Genomic DNA, 19,003 nt, shown 5'->3' with positions numbered 1-19,003 from the left:
TTGAAACCGTGAGGACATAACTCATAAACTGTGGTCAGGAAATAGGCTTTTGAGCCAGATAAATATGAGCAAATAGTTGAGTAAATTATATGCTGTATGGTTTTTGTCAGGTCATGTGAATCCTCTGCAAGCTGGCTTTCTAAGAGGAAAAGTGAAGATCATAATGGCAAACTTATAGGGTCTGAATAAATGGCAAGATTATAAGTAAATACCCGTCACCTAATATGTGATCAATATTGATGATGTATTTGGGCAGCTAGCTTCTTAGATCTTCCATGACTTCTCCATAGACTTCGTACAGAGCAGGGCTAGAAGATGTCACTGAGTTTAAGAGAATCAGTGGTCCTGGAATGGACACACCTCTGCTGGAATGGAGTCTGGGCTAGGGACCACAGCGCTAACCATGATTATCTTTGGGGATGTGGGTTTGGGGGTTATAGAAATTTTGAAGATTTTGAAATGTTTATTTTTCATATTAAACACTTTTTAAAAAGTGTGTGTTTTAGGAATGGTAAAAAGCATGTTACTTTTAAAGTAATGTTACCAATTTTAAGTAAAATATGCAAGATATTATATGGCAGATGACAGAGGAAAGTAGTATTCTGTCAAGATGATGCTCATGGAGGCAAGAAGCCACATTCTGTGGTCTTGTTGGAAAGGGAAACATACAGGTCAGTGGCCTCTGGAGGGTAGTAGTTAACTGACTCTCTGAAACAGACAAAGCACTGATTTATACCATTTGCTGGTTTCCTTGTATACTGTGGCAAAATTCAAGCTAACAAAGGCTTTCCATCCAGTTTCCAAACCTCTGAATATTTTATAAGCAACTCTTAGGAGCCAGTCCATGCCAGATCAAGCATAACTGCCAGAGGCATTGAAGGAATATATAAAAGAAAATTAGTAACTCTCCTTTGTTGCCCCAGGGTAGGAGTATAATGGTGGAATTGAGAAGAACAATCTCACTAGGATGCTGTGGCTTATGTTTTAAGGAAGCCAGTTAGAGTAGCTCCTCTTACCTCTGAGCCAGTGACCTCTTGAATGGACCTAGCTTTTTGTAGTTGGGAAGAATAGAGTCCAGAAACATAAGCCCACTCCCTTACAAAACCAGCCCTGTCACAACTGTCACAACCGTTCTATTTGTTTGAAAAGGGAGGAGCTGCAAGGGTCTTGAGTGCTGCTGTAGGTGGAGCTCGGTGACGGTGAATGAACGAAGTTCCATGATTCCACACAATCAGGACCCAAGGGAAAACCGTGGTTGTGAATGACTTTCTTTCTGCAGTATTCGTATCATTCATTCCTCTTTGAGGGTTAAATAGATCCGGCATTGATTAAATCTTGGTGGAGTTCTGGGATGCTGCCAAGGCTGACGCCCCAGGACAGAAATCCAAAGCTTAAGTGGTCCAGCCTCTTCAACTCTTATGACATTCTACAAGAAGTTATTTTAACTTTCAGTCACTAGGTGTGAAGGATGTAAGCTGCTTTGGACAGATCTATGTTCCATAGCTTGAAATTTCCCTAATGCGTAAAGAAGGTGTTTGGGGATGGGTGGATGGTAGTCCAAATCAAACTTCTATGTTAACTATAAGTCAACACTATGGTCATTTTAAATTCAGAAAAGCGAGGTTACTGTATGGACTGGTCTAAGGAAGACTAATCCATCTATTTCTGGACTTAGTTACAGAAATAGGAAACAATAGGAAAAATATATCCTAAACCCAGACAATGTCATTACCTAATCTCAAAGGAAAAATGAGCTCCAGTACCATGCCAGAGCAGAAGGGGGCTTTTTATATACTCCAAACTACAGGAATTTTCAAAAGGAGGAGCTGTCAAAGGGAAATGTAATAAAAGTGCCAAAAGTGAAAAGAGAGTTGAGTGGGCACTTGACTACCTCAAAGCCTTTCCAGTGCAGCTTGGAAGTAGGTGCCTGGAAGTGATGAGTTGAGTGGATAGTTGACATTTCTTGGATAAGTTGGCTTCTCTTTGCATCCATTTACTTCATCTATGAAGTAGGAATAGTACAGGGACCTGGCTGTCATTTAAGTCCAAAGCTGCTGATTCTGTGAGACTCCCTAAGGATGCATTCAGCACCCTTTTTTATTACCATGTTTCTGCCATGTGCTTTGTCACACCTGTGCCATAGTTCCCTCATAATGATGTGAATCATAACACTTTAATATTTTTTGAGTTTGATTCAGCACATTTAAAGTTCACAGATTCTTGCCTGGTGTGTATTAAAGCTCCAGTTAAGATTTACTTACTGATAAGCTTCCCAAGACGGCAAATAAAGGTCAGTTGCCCCAGAAATTTTATTTAGAAAATTGTATACGTGTTGATGAGAAAGAATTGATCTAGTAATCCAACAGAGTGATCCAAGTAACTTGAATTATCTGGAATATGTAAGGGCAGTTGTTCTTGATTTTTTTTTTTTTAATTTAAACTTTAGTTGACTTATAGTGCAATATTGGTTTCAGGAGAATTCAGTGATTCATCACTTACCTGTAACACCCAGTGCTCAGCACAAGCACCCTGCTTAATACCCATCTGTTTGTTCTCATTAGGTGTCTGTTATGGTTGGTTTCTCTCTCTTCTCCAGCCCCCCACATATGTTCTGTGTTTTGTTTCTTAAATTCCACATATGAGCAAAATCATACGGTATTTGTCTTTCACTGATTGACTTATTTCCCTTACCATAATATGTTCTAGCTCCACCCACATCATTGCAAATGGCAAGATTTCATTCTTTTTGATGCCTGAGTTAAAGTCCATGGCATATATGTACCACCTCGTCTTTATCCATTCATCAGTCGATGGACCTTTGGGCTCTTTCCATACTTTGGCTATTATCAGTAGTGCTGCTATAACCAATGGGGTGCATATACCCTTTCGAATCCATATTTTTGTATCCTTGGGGTAAATACCTAAGAGTGCAATTGCTGGATCATAGGGTAGTTCTGTTTTTAGTTTGTTAGGGAACCTCAATACTGTTCTCCAGAGTGGCTGCACCAGTTTGCATTCCCACCAACAGTGCAAGAAGGTTCCCCTTTCTCCACATCCTCACCAACGACACTTGTTGGTTCTTCTGACAGGTGGGAGGGGGTATCCAATCATGGTTTTGATTTGTATTTCCCTGATGATAACTGATGTTGAACATCTTTTCATGTGTCTGTTAGCCATCTGGGTGTCTTCTTTAGAAAAGCATCTATTCATATGTCTTCTTCCCATTTACTGGCTTGTTTTTTGGGTGTTGAGTTTGGTAAGTTCTTTATAGATTTTGGATACTAACCCTTTATCAGATGTGTCATTTGCAAATGTCTTCTTCCATTCTGTACACTGCCTTTTAGTTTTTTTGATTGTTTCCTTTGCTGTGCAGGTTTTTATCTTGATGAAGTCCCAATAGTCCATTTTTGCTTTTGTTTCCCTTCCCTTTGGTGACGTGTCTAGTAAGAAGTTGCTCTGGCCCAGGGCAGAGAACTTGCTTCATGCGTTCTCCTCTAGGATTTTGATAGTTTCCTGTCTCACATTTAGGTCTTTCATCCATTTTGAATTTATTTTTGTGTGTGGTGTAAGAAATTGGTCCAGTTTCATTGTTCTGCATGTTGCCATCCAGTTTTCCCAACACCATTTGTTGAAGAGGCTTTTTTCTATTGGATATTCTTTCCTGCTTTGTGGAAGATGAGTTGACTGTACAGTTGTGGGTCCATTTCTGGATTTTCTATTCTGTTCCATTGATCTATGTATCTGTTGTTGTGCCAGTACCATAATACCTTGATGACTGCAGCTTTGTAATACAGCTTGAAATCTGAAATCGTGATGCCTCCAGTTTTGTTTTTCTTTTTCAGGATTGCTTTTGCTATTCAGGGTCTTTGGTGGTTCCATACAAATTTTAGGACTGTTTGTTCTATCTCTGCAAAAACTTCTAGTGGTATTTTGATAGGGGTAGCATTAAATGTGTAGATTGCTTTGGATAGGATGGACATTCTGACACTGTTTGTTCTTCCAATCCGTGAGCATGGAATGGTTTTCCATTTATTGTGTCCTATTCAGTTTCTTTCATGAGTGTTCTCCAGTTTTCTGAGTATGGATCTTTCCCTCTTTAATTAGGTTTATTCCCAGGTATCTTACTGGTTTTGGTGCAGTTGCAAATGGGATCGATTCCTTGATTTATTTTTCTGCTACTTCATTATTGATGTATAGAAATACAACAGATTTTATATTTACAACATTGATTTTATATCCTGTGACTTTGCTGAATTCATGTATTAGTTGTAGCAATTTTTGGTGGAGTGTTTTGGGTTTTCTCTATAGAGTATCATGTCGCCTGCAAATAGTGAAAGCTTGACTTCTTCCTTGCCGATTTAGATGCAGGTTTTTTTGGTTTGGTGTCTGATTGCTGAGGCTGAGACTTCCAGTAGTATGTTAAATAGTAATGGTGAGAGTGGATATCCTTGTCTTGTTCCAGACCATAGGGGAAAGGCTCTCTCACTTTCTCCCCACTGAGGATGATATTAGCAGTGGGTCATTCATAAATGGCCTTTATGACATTCACGTATGTTCCATCTGTCCCTGCTCTGTTGAGCGTTTTTATCAAGAATTGATGCTATATTTTGTCCATTCTTTTTCTGCATCCATTGACAGGATCATATGGTTCTTTTTTTTTTTTAATGTAGTATATCGTGTTGATTGATTTGCAAATATTGAACCAGCCCTGTAGCTCAAGAATAAATCCCATTGATAATGGGATCAATGGGTGAATAATTCTATTAGTATACTGTTGAATTTATTTTGCTAGTACCTTGTTGAGGAATTTTGCATCCATGTTCATCGGGGATATTGGCCTGTAATTCTCCTTTTTAGTGGGGTCTTTGGTTTTATAATCAAGGTAATGTTGGCTTTGTAGACTAAGTTTGGAAGTTTTCTTCTATTTCTGTTTTTTGGAACAGTTTGAGAATAGGTATAACTATTCTTTAAATTGTTTGGTAGAATTCTCCTGGGAAGCCATCTGTCTGGCCCAGGACTCTTGGTGGTTGGAAGATTTTTGATTACTGATTCAATTTCTTTGCTGGTTATGGGTCTGTTCAAATTTTCTATTTCTTCCGGTTTCAATTTGGTAGTTTGTGAGTTTCTAGGAATTTGTCCATTTCTTCCAGATTGCCAAGTTGGCATATAATTTTTTATAGTATTCTCATGATTATTTGTATTTCCCTGGTGTTGGTTGTGATCACTCCTCTTTCATTTGGGTCCTCTCTCTTTTTGATAAGTCTGGCTAGGGGGTTCAGTTTTGTTTATTCTTTCAAAGAACCAGCATTTAGTTTCATTGATGTGTTCTGTTTTTTTTTGTTTTTTTCCCTATATTGTTTATTTCTGCTCTAATCTTTATTATTATCCTTCTTCTAATGGCTTCAGGTTTTATTTGCTCTTCCTCTTCTAGGTCCTTCTAAGGTTATGTTGTATATTTGGATCCTTTTTTCTTGAAATAGGCCTGAATTGCAATATACTTCCCACTTAGGACTGCCTTTTGCTGCATCCCAAAGGTTTTGGACCCTTGTCTTTTCATTTTCACGTGCTTCCTTGTATTTTTTTTTTATTTCTTCTTTAATTTCCTGGTTAACCCATTTTTTCTTTAGTAGGATGTTCTTTATTAACCTCCATGTATTTGAGGGCTTTCCAAATTTTTTCTTGTGTTTGACTTCAAGTTTCATAGCATTGTGATCTGAAAATATGCATACTTTGATCGTGATCTTTTTTTGTACTTGTTGAAGGCTGATTTGTGACCCAGTATGTGCCGTGTGAACATGTTCCATGTGCACTAGAAAAGAAGGTGTATTCTGCTCTAGGATGAAATGATTCGAATGTATCTGTTAAGTCCTTCTGGTCCAGTGTGTCATTCAAAGCTATTGTTTCCTTGTTGATTTTCTGCTTAGATTTGTCCATTGCCATACGTGGGGTGTTAAAGTCTCCTTCTATTATTATATTATCGTCAATGAGTTTCTTTATATTTGTTAGTAATTGATTTATATATTAGGGTGCTCTCAATTTGGGGGCCTAAACACTCAAACTGTTAGATCTTCTTGATGGATAGACTCCTTAATAATAATACAATGCCTTTCTTCATTTCTTGTTACAGTCTTTGTTTTAAAATCTAGTTTGTCTAATAGAAGTATGGCTACTGATGTCCATTAACATGGTAGATGGTTCTCCATCCCCTCACTTTCAATCTTCAGGTGTCTTTAGTCTCTTGTAGGCAGCATATAGATGGGATCTTATTTTTTTTTTTTTTACCCATTCTGCTACCCTATGTCTTTTGATGGGAGCACTTAGTTGATTTACATTCAGAGTGATTATTGAAGTGTATGAATTTAGTGCCATTGTGTTACCTGTAGAGTTGGTGTTTCTGGTGATGTTCTCTGGTCCTTTGTAGTCTTTGTTGCTTTGGTCTTTTTTTTTTTTTCTTTTTCCCTCCAAAGAGTTCCCTTTAAAATTTCTTGCAGGGCTAGTTTAGTGGTCACATACTCCTTTAGTTTTTGTTTGGGAAACTCTTTATCTCTCCTCCTATTTTGAATGACAGCCTAACTAAAAGAATTCTTGGTTGCATATTTGCCCCATTCAGTACATTGAACATTTCCTTCCACTCCTTTCTGGCCTGCCATGTTTTTGTGGACAGATATGCTGCAAATCTGATCTGTCTTCCCTTGTAGGCTAAGGACTTTTTTTTTCCCTTGCTGGTTTCATGATTCTTATCTTTGTGTTTGTGATTTTTGACTTGACTTTTATGACTTCACGACGATTGGCTTTTGTTGAATCTAATGGGAGTTCTCTGTGCTTTTTGGATTTTGATATCTGTGTCCTTCCCCAGATTATGGAAGTTTTCAGCTATAATTTGTTCAAAGAAACTTCCTACCCTTCTTTCTCTCTCTTCATCTTGTGGGACTCTTATGATGCGAATACATTTTTAATAAGTCACTGAGTTCCCGAAATCTGCCTTTGTGGTCCATGACCTTTTTTACCCTCTTCTTTTCAGCTTCATTATTTTCCATAATTTTATTTTCTGTATCACTGATTTGCTCCTCTGCTTTGTCTATCCTCATTTTTATGGCCTCCATTTGGGATTGTATTTCGGTTACAGCATTTTTAGTTTTGGCATGACTAGATTTTAGTTCTTTTATCTCTGCAGTAAGGTATTCTCTAGTGTCTTCTGTGCTTTTTTCAAGCACAGCTAATATCCTTATAATTGTTGTTTTAAATTCTAGTTCAGACAATTTACTTATATATGCATTGATTAAAATATCTGGCTGTCCTTTCTTCCTGGAAATGTCACAGACCTCCGAAACTTAGGAATGTGCGCTCCACTGTTTCTGGAAAACTGGTGGTGTTGTAACCCTGTCCTTTTTCCTTGTCTGAAGTTTTGGGGAGTAATTTTCTTGAGCAGTCCCTTGGGTGTTTTCCCTCTTACACACACCCCCCCCTTTTTCTCTCCCTCTCCCTCCTCTCCCTACTCCCACTGAGACCAGGGCTCCTTTCCCTGGGGAGCACCTGCAGCTCTTTTCTCCCACGAATTCTATGCAGTTCCTTCCTTCCATGGGTCATTTTTCTGGTTTTTAGATGTGCATGTTTGTTCTCTGAGAGTTATGATTGATTTCTTGGGTGTTCAGAATGATTTGATATTTATCTAGCTGTGTTCCAGGGAGGATGCGTGCTTAGGGCCTCCCCACTCCTCCACCATTTTACTCCATCAATTTCTGTATTTTCTTAAGACAATAGATTTTTGAACTCCTAAGGTATTATTGTAACAGCAGTATTGGCGCAGTGATTTTTATTTATTGAAAATAAGATAATAGCAAGAACAAAATTCACATCTACTTAATTTGATCAAGGAAATTTGCTTTTCACAGAAATAACAGGCACAAAAGAAAAGTATTGCTGATGTATGTTTAAAACAATTTTACGAAACCAAATTTAAAAGTTGTATTTTTATTGAGCTCTCTAGAGGATGTTCAAGCATTTATATGTACTTGTCCGTAGCAAATGCTTTCTGGATGAAAAGTCATCGCTATGTAATAATATTTTACTTAAATCTTTCTGTATCTAAAAACAAAGCCCAGGAATTTCCATGGTAAAACACTTAGGAGAATCTGCTGTTTACCCAGCATTCGCTCTACAGCTGTCCCAGATAGAACTGCCTCATCATATGCACACAGGCACCTGCACAGACTATAGACATGGGGGTCTCCAGTTTAATACTGCAGTATGGCAGGACTGTCTACAGACATGGACGGCAGATAATTCATCAGCCGGTGCCTAAGTGAGATACCTCCCCCCATCTCCCAGCCACTTTCTGAGGACCAGTTGGACACCAGCCCTGGGCCAGCCCTGTGGATCCCAGGAAGACCTTCGACCTTAAGTCTCTTCAGCTATTTCTTGTGGAGGTTGATACTGAAGTCAGTTTGCAAACCAAGCTGTGAATTAGAGGAGGAAAAAACCCCCACAAATTTCCCAAAGAGGACTTGCCATCAGCGCGGGGGCTGGGGGGGGTAATTCCACTGGGACGTAAGACCCCAGGATCCTGAGCCTGCGCTCTGGAGTGGAGCCTTCGTCGTCCATAAATTAGTCCCATCCCTTTGCGTTTCGTTTGAAGGCTAAAAGTGTTGTTTCTGGTAGAAGGGCAGAAGGCGAGAATAGTGCCGCCAAAGCACTAAGGTTTGGTCCTGTGTTGATAGATCTAAAACAGAAGGCTTTGTTTATATGAATTGTTTGCTCACTACTTTAACATGCATCATATCTCTCCATATCCCATACAGTTTATGGGGACCCGGGGACAATAATGAGCCCAGCCAAGTGTTTTTGCTGTCCTCAGCTCACACAGCTCTGAGAAGGAGACAGTCAAGGTGGCAGTTGCAGGGAGGTGTCCTAAATGCCCTCCTGGGATAATGGGGAGGTTTGGCACCAACATTAGACTGAATGTTCAGGGAAGGGGATCCCATCTCCCAAAGGGGTATGATATGTAATCAGATTCTTAAAGGGGAAGTTCAAGAATGCCAAGTGGGGGATGGGAAGGAAGTTCTAGTAAAAGGGCTGTGCACGGGTGAGACAGTAAAGCCAGCTGGCCTGTGGCCCATGAATGAGACAAGTGCCTGTGAGGCAGATGATTTCAGTCCAACCAGGGATGAGTGAGTGATGAATCTGGCCATGTGTGATGGTGACCTGAATCCATATTAAGAATCTGTCTTTAGCTTATTGGCCACTGTGTCACATTTTCAGGGTTCTACTCCTACATCAGGATCCCTGGTGTACTTGTCAAAATGCAGACTCCCACTGTCCGCCCCAGACCAAAGGGAAGACTGTGACTGGTGTTAGTCAGGAGCCCCATAAGTTTGGTGCTCATGTTGGGCTATTGTCTTCCTCACTGCTGCACTGTGGCTATTTAATTTTTTTTAATTGTGCTCAGAAAGTGGTATCATGGCATTGTCAGCACTTTGTAGAATATAAGGTAGCTTGTTTCTTTACTGCTTCCTCTGTGTTAACAGTTCGCTGTTATTTACTGGGCTCTAGGTCTATAGAAGATCAGTCTGTCTGGAAGACCATGAAAAAAGACAAATACACGTGGGAGACGCCAGATGTAAAAACATGGGCTCAGGGAGCTGTGGACAGTGGTTCACATTTGGATCCAAAACCCTCCGTGCCCTGTACTCCTGCCTACTTAGCTGCAGCTAGCCTTTACTGCTCCCGTTACAAGTAATTACAGCAGTGACTCAGTGTGAAAACGTTACACTCATTAACCCATTTTTACCTCTCAATAGTCCTATGAGGGAGTAAAGGCCATCTCAATTTAACCATCACCCAGCATGTGGGGGAGCCTGGCTGGGGCCCCAGCGGGCTGAGACCAGAGCCTTGGCCCTTGACCTCTGAACAGTTTGGCTCCAGCAGGACCTGGTTCGACGTTCTTTTGGCCTTAGGACACTAGCTTTTCATGGTGATGATAATGCCAGTGATACTGATGACAAAGATGAAAACGACAATTTTTTCTAAATCAAATGCTTGTATTTAAAATGTATATTGCATGATTTTTCTTCAAAAACAATCTGTTCTTTTGGATCTCGAGATTTCCGTGTATCTTAAGATATGTCCTACTTCTTTGAAACTTATTTTCAAAAACAAAGCACATCCTATTTATAGTAAAATAAGTAATGAAGCTATGTTATTTATTCTAGAAAGCCTTAATACTTTGAAGCTTGTAGGGTTTTACAGTTGTTAGGCATCAATCAACTAAATCTGATGAAGAGACATATGCTGATTTGTTTTTCTATTTCCTGACAGTAAAATATACACACTCTAGGTAGCCAAATATATATTTTAAGCTCAAATGTTTCATTTATCTGGAGTCACCAGGATGCTCACAGCCTGAGAGATGTCACATGATGAGTCCTCTTGAAAATAAAGAGCAGCATACAGCTCTCACTTTAGCTTCTCTCCAGTGTTGCCTGTAACAACCCAAATCCACAAGATGGATGAAGATTGCTTTTGAGACCTTTAGAAGGATGACGAGTTAAACTATGTAATCTGTTGGTGAAACAGACAACTATATCAGTGAAACACAACAGGGAGCCCAGAAGTATACCCACACAAATACAGTCAACTGATATTTGACAAAGAAATATAATGGAGAAAAAAAGCATTTTCAACAGCGAGAGGGCAGGTAATAACTGAAATTCATATACCCAAAAAAAAAAAAAAAAAATCTAGACACAGACATTATACTCCTAAAAAATTATCTCAAAATATATAACATCTAAATATAAAACACAAGACTATACAACTCCCAAAGGAAAAAAATCAAGGTGACCTTGAGTTTGGCAATGACATTTTGGCTACAACATCAAAGGCATGATCCATGAAAGAACTGATAAGTTGAACTTGATTAAAATTAAATACTTCTGCTTCAATACTGAAGAAAATGAGAAGACAGAGCCACAAGCTGGGAGAAAATATTTCCAAAACACACATCTGATAAAGGACTTAACCATAATATAAGATATTCCTAAAACTCAACAATAAGAAAATGACCAACTCCATTCAAAAATTGGCAAAAGTGGGGTGCCTGGGTGGCTCAGTCAGTTAAGCATCCGATTTCAGCTCAGTTCATGATCTCGCGGCTCTTGAGTTTGAGTCCCATATCAGGCTCTGTGCTGACAGCTCAGATACTGGAGCTGCTTCAGATTCTGTGTCTCTTTCTCTCTGACCTTCCCCCCCAGTTGCTCTCTGTCTCTCTCTCAAAATAAATAAACGTTAGAAAGGGGGGGGGGATCAAAAGATCTGAACAGCCATCTCACCAAAGAAGATAGGAAATAAGCATATGAAAGTATGCTCAACATCATGTCATTAGGGAAATACAAATTAAAATAAAAACGAGAGTACCACTGCATGCCATTAGAATTCTAGGGGAAAATCCAAAATACCAACACCACCAAATGCTGGTAAAGATACACAGCAACAGGAACTGTCCTTCATTGCTGGTAGGAATGCAAACTGGTACAGCTGCTTTGGAAGATAGTGGGAGTTTTTTTTTTTTTTTTTTACAAAACTAAACAAACTCTTACCATGTGATCCAGCAGTCATGTTTCTTGTTTATCCAAATGAGTTGGAATACGTAGGTCCACACAAAAACCTACACGTGGTTGTTTTAGAACGGCTTTATTTGTAATTGCCAAAACTTGGAAGGAACTAAGTTCCTTCCTTCAGTAGGTGATGGATAACTAAACCGTAGTATAGCCAAACTGTAGAAATTATTCAGTGGTAAAAAGAAATGAGCTTTTAAGCCAGTGAAAATGGAGGAGGTTTAAATGCCTGTTACTAAGTAAAAGAAACCAATCTGAAAAAGACATACTGTATGATCCCAACTATATGACATTCTGGAAAAGGTAAAACTATGAAGACAGTAAAACAATCAGTGGTGGCCAGGGATTGGGTGGTGGGCAGGGATAAATAGGCACGGTACGGGATTTTTAGGCCAGTGAAAATCTGATGATACTGTAACAGTGGATACATGTCATTGTATATTTTTCAAAACCAGTAGAATTTACAACACCAAGAGTGAATGCTAGTATAAAACTAAGGACTTTGGGTGATGATGATGTATCACTGTAGGTTCATCAATTGTGACAAATGTAGCACTCTGGTGGTATATTGATAGTGGGGAAGGCCATTCTTTTGTGGGGACAGGAGGTATATGGGAACTGTCTGTATCTTATGCTCAGTTTGCAGTGAACCTAACATGAGTCTAAAAAGGGTTAGAAACAAAAAAAAGCATCATCTTTTTTTCCTTAACTGCATCTATATGATTTACCTAATTAGAAAAAAAAGGCATGCCTCAATTAGATTTATATTGACTGTCATCCAGACTGGCCAGGGTATGTCTTTTGGTTTACGTTACTGATGACGTTGTCAACTGCTTTTATAAAGACGGATCACCATCGAAAGAGTGATCTGTCTAGAACTAGAAAGAAACTCTGAGGGTCTTTGTGTGGTGGCTGCATCCTCAAAGAGTTGGCTTTGTTAGCTTTTCCATCTGTTTGGGTCTGGGGAAGTACTGGAGAGAATTTATACCAGAAAAGACGGACTCCTGTACTTCAGAGAGATATTTATAATCAGAAAATGATGGTTTATCTGACCACAGGCATTTGGGGGGAGGTTTCCTTACTGTGGGCATAGAATTTCTCTGTCTTCATAATTCAGATGTAACGATCAGAGGGGGACTTGCCTAACTCTACCATTCATAGGTGCATTTTTCCGCATTTAGACCATCGAGAGGACAGCATAAGTAAATACATAACAACAATTTCATGAGTGACCTGAAAGGGCAGTAGTTCTGTTTAAGTCAAGGCGGAGGGCAAGGGAGAGGCTTACTCTGGTTGGAGTTTAGTGAAAGTGTCTCTGTATAATTGAGATGCAGACTGAAACTGGAGGAGGAGGAGTATGGGGCAGGACGTTCGTTGATGGAGGTGGAAGTGAAGAATGACACCAGTGGCCAGTTTAGAAATAATAGCAGTGTGTTTGTCAGATGGATGAAGGCATTTACAATACCAACACTCAGATGGAGCCATTAGCTAAGATTCAGACAGAGGAGGAATACATTTGATGTTTCGAGCGGTGGAGTTACTGTCCTGGGAAATATTTCATTTTAGGTGTATGGGTGTATGTACGTTTGCAGGCAGAGGTGATCATTCAGAAATGGAATCCAGACAAGAAATTGGTTACTTTCAATTTAGGGACAGCAACAGAAAAAATGTGGAGCAGTTGAAGAAATGCGTGAGCCTACCAGGACATGGTATAAAAGGAGAGCAGGAGCTCACGTGAAGTCTCGAGACATTCCGACAGGATTGAGGAATTCTTTGCAGAGGACATGCGAGAAGGACCGATTGTAGAGGAGACTTAAAGTGTCAGGTAACGGCAGCAAGATGTTCAGAAAAGGAGGTCAGGGTTTAACTCCTCCTCATTTCCATGTAAGGATTTATTTATGGAGACAGTGATATTAACAACGTGTACTTACAAAGTAATCATTGGTGGTCTTTGTAAGTCAGAGGGAGGGGACGACGTGAGTGAGGGACACCAGCACTTCCGGTTCGGCTCTGAAGGGAGGATGGAAGGCCAGGGGCTGGAGAGAAAATCCGTGCAGAGGAGATTTTTGCTTCAAGTTACGAGAGAGATAATGAGCGTCAGTGAGGAGATAGGTGATTGTGGAGAGATGGACATGTTTTGGGGAAAGGAGAGTTCATAATATAGTTCTGAACAAAACAGGAGAAAGGAATTCAGTTGGACACACTGGACTTAGAGGCAACAGGACTTCAATTCGATAGAAAAAAATAACCAGTGGACATGAATGTAGGACTTGTGGGGAAAACTGAGGCAGAATGTCACTGTATGTAAACTCATCTCTATTATAGGTTGAATTTTGTGTTCCCAAAAGTCAAATGTGGAAGTCCCAACCCTAAGAATGTATTTGGAGATTGGGCCTCACAAGTGGTAACTAAGGGAAAATGAGGTCAGTGGGGCGGGCTCGGAGTCTGTTTGACTGGTGTCTTTGCAAGAAGAGGGACTGACGTCACCGATGTGTGCCAAGCAAGAGTGTGGAGACACAGGGAGAGGACGGCTGTGAGCACGCTGGGTGGGGAGGCCTTGGTCTCGTGCAGCGGCCAGATTCATGAGAAAATACACTTCTGTTGTTTAAGCCCCTCGGTTGGCGGTACTGTGTTACAGCAGCCTGAGCAAACGAACACAGTATTGTAGTAGGAAAGAATCCTGTCTTTTGAAAGGGGAGAACGTGTAGATTGAAGAGCCTGCAGATTTGAAGTATTTATGGAGCGTGGAAGAATGATTCACTTCTCCAAGGTAGAGATGCCAGACACATTTGAAAAGCCCTAGGAGTGGTGGTGCTGGTGTTAGGCAGGGATCGGCTTCTTTGCCACGTGGGTCACATTTGGCCACAGAAAAGGCAGGCGCACGGAAGTCACCTGCTGCCCCGCGCACAGAGACCTGAGTGTGGGGTGTGTTTCTTGAAAAAGTAGGAAGAAGACGTTGTAGTAACAGCGGAGGGCTTCTCCTTAAGTCAGAACCGACATGATTTTCCAGGTTAAACCCAGGCATGGGGTGTGATTCTTAAGGAATTTGAGCATGGGAGACAGGCAGAGCAAGATTAAAATACAGAAAGTGTTTCGAACCTCTTCAGGTCTTTTGTTAAATTAGTAAATCAATTAAAATCACCAGTTTATTGTGAGGATTAAATAAGTGGATCATGTAAATATCCAAGCAGAGTCACATTTGATACAAATTTCCTTTTTTTCCCTCTTTTTCTGGACCCCAGGTACAAATGGGTGAGTTATCCTATTTTTGCTTATGACACATTGTCGTCATTTTCCCATGAAATACATTTAATTATTATTGGTATTTTAGGGGAGAATTTACAGTTTATAAATGGCTTTCTCTGTCTTTCACACACATTTGTGTATATACGTAAATGTGCATGTATGTATACGTGTATGTGTGTGTGTGATGTAGGATAGTACAGCTAATGAAGATTCATATAGAATCGGATTTCAAGGCCTTGTGCTACCACTTAGCTAAAATAATCAAAGAGTAGCTAGATATCCTCCTGAACCCCAGCCATTCCAAGTTACCTGAATGACCTGGAGGGTTGGGATAGTACATAACAGGAACGCTCTGACTCCTATACTCCTCCTTTCTGATGCAGGGGAGCAGAATGAGTGCCACTGATCTCTCCAAATGGGTAAGTCCTTGAATTGAGTAATCCTATCATAAACTTAGTTTTTTGACATCCACATCTGGGGGTGGGGGGAGGGGGCAGATCGCAGAGGTGGAGTTGAGGGAGAGCAGAAAGGCAATGTGGCTCCAGAAGGTTGCCATGGATGCTGGACAACCACTGCTTGTGTAGGAGAATAAGGAAATCTGAGAAAGTCGAGTATTTACCTCCAGATGGAAATCAAACTCGACATGCGGCCGAAGTCCAGGATCCCCACGCTCTGGAGTCACAGAGGGAACTGAAGAACTCTGGATGCCGTGGGCTGATTGCCATATACACTCAATACTTTCAGTGGTCTTATCCTGAGACATCTATATTTGTATTTTTGGGGGGGGGGGGTGTTTTTTTAGCTACTGTAGTCAGTCTTCTTAACTCTAGACCACGGGAGAGGAGGCGAGTCCTCTGCATTTCTTGTAGAGCGCGCTGCAGGTTGGTGGGGCTGGGTGGGGAGTGTCACATCCAGGTGAAGGTTTGGGGCTTCATGACAGTTTAGACTGGACATTATGTGCAGGACTGCATCTCATGGCTTCTTTCTCCGTCCTCAGCTTTGCCTGCTTAGTGCTTGGACTGCCAGTGAGCGAGGACCCAGAGAAAGACACCTGCATCTGGGTTATTGACAATGCAGCCACTGGTGAGTGGGGATCGCCTCTTTCCGCTTACACCCTTGTGCCATCTGACGGGCGGGATTTTCCCATTGGCACGCATATTCCAGGTGCAGTCAGGAAGTTTTCAGGGATTCGAGCTCCAGTGAAATCTCCCCAGGACTCTGGGATGGTTCTAATGGGTCAGGAACTCCTCAGTTACTAATAACCTTTCTGCCTCACAGTAGTTTACTCTCGCCTCCATTAAGCTTATGTATTTACAGAAAAGAAGAAAGAAGTTTTTTCTCTAACTTAGTCCATATCCTTACCGGCAAATGATTCACTCACTAATCACGCTGTTTGCTATAATGGTCCTTTGTAAAGGGTTGTGATGAAGAGATGAGCCAGGAGGGCAACACTGTAGTCCAATAGGGAGGTGGGTTCTGACAGTCCAGTGTTACAGGTCCTGGTTGGGGTCTTTGGGTGTGAAAGGAGCACGAGAAAAGTTTAGGCCAGAAAAGGCATGAAGGGTCACTCATTCTGTCCAGTTTTAAAGTTTTGATAGAGTGTATTTGTACTTTTGGAAACTTCTTAAAAAGAGAACTAACTTTTCACTATCATTCATGTTCCCAGTCACACATTTTGCCTTACTGTAATTAATTAACGTTTTAAGAAAATATTTCTTAGCTGCAATTAGTGTATAGGGAGTATTATTTCCATAACTGTGGCTATATACTCAGGACAAGGGAGTAGAGTACAATTTAAGATCCTGCAGAAACTTTTTCAGAATTAAATAAACCAAAACCAGTCAAGAGACTTCTGTTATCCTTTAGCAGAAGGACCAGATAGGAGACGGTGATAACTGTGTCTGAGGTCCCAGAGAAGATTGGGATTGGGAGTCCTCGTGGCACAGGACCGGTCAGGCCAGGACTGTCCCCCAGCACAGCCGTCTCAGAGGTCCCTGGCTTTGCTGCTGAGCCTTCTGACCTTGTCCTTTATTATGAACATCTGCGTCCCATAGAGATGAGCAAGACGACACTATTTTTACCAAGTTCTTTATGAAACCTGTTCATTTTTGAAGAATGCTACAGACGGTTTCAAGGTTCTTGGGACAATGTAAGGAGTAATAGGCAAATGGCTTACATTTAATACGTTTACTTAGATAGGAAGAACTTCGTACATTAGTTTATCAGGTCTTTCAGTACTCGTAACAGTTTATTAAATGTTTACCTATGGGAATGGCGTCATGGTTTAAAGAGACAGGTCACGGTTATTGTTTGCCTTACAGTGAGTCGGTAAAGTTACTTGAAATTACCAGAAAGTGAGTTTTAGTTACTAATTTTCAAGTGCCACATATCAGAAACCATCATTACCAGTTTTTATTTTAGACTTTGTCTTTATTTTACGTATTTACTTTTGTAAGTAGGCTTCACACCCATTGTGGGGCTTGAACTCAACAATCCAGAGGTCAAAGAGTCACCTGCTGTACTGACTGAGCCAGCCAGGAGCCCCTAGAAATACCAGTTGTTGTTGTTTTTTTTAAAGTTCCAGGTAATATTATGTCACGCTTCACGTGATACCCCCTTATAAAGAAGTTTTATTGCTTCAGACTGGATGTATCTCTGTGATGAATCTGAAAGGCAGCTGCCCATTCGGTACTGAGAATGAGCTGATGGAACCCCACGTTCAGTTTGATCTTTCGACACACCCGGCGCCTCCGCCCCCTTCCTCAGAGCTGTCAGCTCAACCCTCCTACTCTGGACGCCTGTTGGGAGTGCTCAGTCTAAACCGGAATATCCATGATGTTTCAGGAATCAGTGACATTTGAAGATGTAGCTGTAGACTTCACCCAGGAAGAGTGGGCCCTACTGGACGCATCCCAGCGAAAGCTGTTCAGAGATGTGATGCTGGAAAATATACGTCATCTGGTCTCCCTGGGTGAGTCTGCCAGTACGTGTGTATCTGTATGCATGTATACATATACAGATGAGTGGGTCAGGAGGTAGTCAGTCCATCCGTCCACAGGAATCTGGAATAGCTTCGACGTACCCACTCCACACTCTTCCCTGAATCTTTCATAGACCTTCCTGGAAAAATAAGTTATTTCTTTGTATTTTGCTCCATCTAGTTTGTCACCCCACTAGAATGTAATCTTAGCCACAATTTAATGTCTTTGTTGCTACTCAGTCTCTAACACAAAGAGAACTGGGAACTCAGTATTTCTGAATGTAGAAATAAGCTGATTAAACATTTTCTAAATAATTATTCTGCTCTAGTCACTGTGGCAAGAGTTGAAAGCAGACTAATGAAAGCAATAGAACTTGGTTATTCTTGTAGAGCTTATGTTTGTTGGTGTCTGTTTGAAAATAATATTCAGCCCACTCTGGAGATATTCAGCGTGTAATGCAGACTAACTGTTTGGCGTTCTTTGAGCTTGGGCACAGACATCAGCATCCAGAGGTCTTCACTGTTGTGAACACACTGTCTGGATGTCAGTGTTCTTTTCTATTCAAGTGGTGCCTGGGGTGAACTTCAGTGTTGTCCTTGTCCTTCCTCAGTAGCCTGTCCTGGACTTGATGATAATTACTGGCTTCGGGGAAGGAGAGGACTTTTATCAGCACAGAATTCAAAATCCATGTACCTTTTTTCAATGACCAGGGTACCAACATTGCCAGTCAGATGTGATTTTCCAGCTGGAGCAGGGAGAAGAGCTGTGGGCTGAAGGAAGCGGATCTCTCCAAAGCCAGGGTCCAGGTGAGCCGCAGGGACCTGTGCTTAGTAGGCGACGTGCCCGCTCAGTAGGGAGCATGTTCCTGGAAATGCCGGCTGAAGGTCTTGTCCAGTGAGGGATGCTTCCTAAAATGCGAGGAAGGACACTGGGGCAGAATTCTTCAGTTACCATTATTCCTCGCATGTGACAGGCACGGTTCATGTTTCCTCCTGCCACTGTCTTTGTTTGGCTTTAGGGAGAGCATATTCATGTGCTTATCGCAGTTAAATTTTCCCGCAGTAACTCACACCTCCCTTAGAATTTTTTTATAATTCAATTTGAAATCTTCACTTGCCAATTACTTAGTATTCCTGGAGTATTCCTTCCCTTGATTTATTTGCC

General features: G+C 40.9%; 2 protein-coding genes across 5 annotated transcripts in view; one reads left to right on the top strand and one right to left on the bottom strand.

Moving 5' to 3' along the window:
* The window catches only part of LOC106976750 (zinc finger protein 705A-like), a 30,063-nt gene that overhangs the window by 8,911 nt on the left and 2,149 nt on the right, over window positions 1-19,003 (top strand). For 3 of the 4 annotated variants that reach the window (XM_053216244.1, XM_053216242.1, XM_027077026.2), the window contains exons 4-6: window positions 15,856-15,941; window positions 17,703-17,829; window positions 18,550-18,645. In XM_053216244.1, coding sequence (XP_053072219.1) covers window positions 15,930-15,941; window positions 17,703-17,829; window positions 18,550-18,645 — 235 coding nt within the window. In that variant the 5' untranslated portion in view covers window positions 15,856-15,929. Of the gene's footprint in view, window positions 1-13,301; window positions 13,438-15,855; window positions 15,942-17,702; window positions 17,830-18,549; window positions 18,646-19,003 lie in introns of those variants that run through there. The other variant, XM_053216243.1, reaches the window with a different exon arrangement.
* Window positions 10,329-19,003, bottom strand: part of LOC106976749 (zinc finger protein 705A-like) — a 51,629-nt gene continuing 42,954 nt past the window's right edge. Inside the window, exon 7 of the transcript XR_008295797.1 lies at window positions 10,329-18,747. The gene's annotated coding sequence lies outside the window, so the exon portion shown is untranslated. The remainder of the gene's footprint in view (window positions 18,748-19,003) is intronic.

Source organism: Acinonyx jubatus, chromosome B1, assembly GCF_027475565.1.
Source record: "Acinonyx jubatus isolate Ajub_Pintada_27869175 chromosome B1, VMU_Ajub_asm_v1.0, whole genome shotgun sequence".
NCBI classification, from domain to species: domain Eukaryota; kingdom Metazoa; phylum Chordata; class Mammalia; order Carnivora; family Felidae; genus Acinonyx; species Acinonyx jubatus.
Note: the sequence above shows the minus strand (reverse complement) of the source record. Positions and strands in the feature narration are given on the sequence as shown.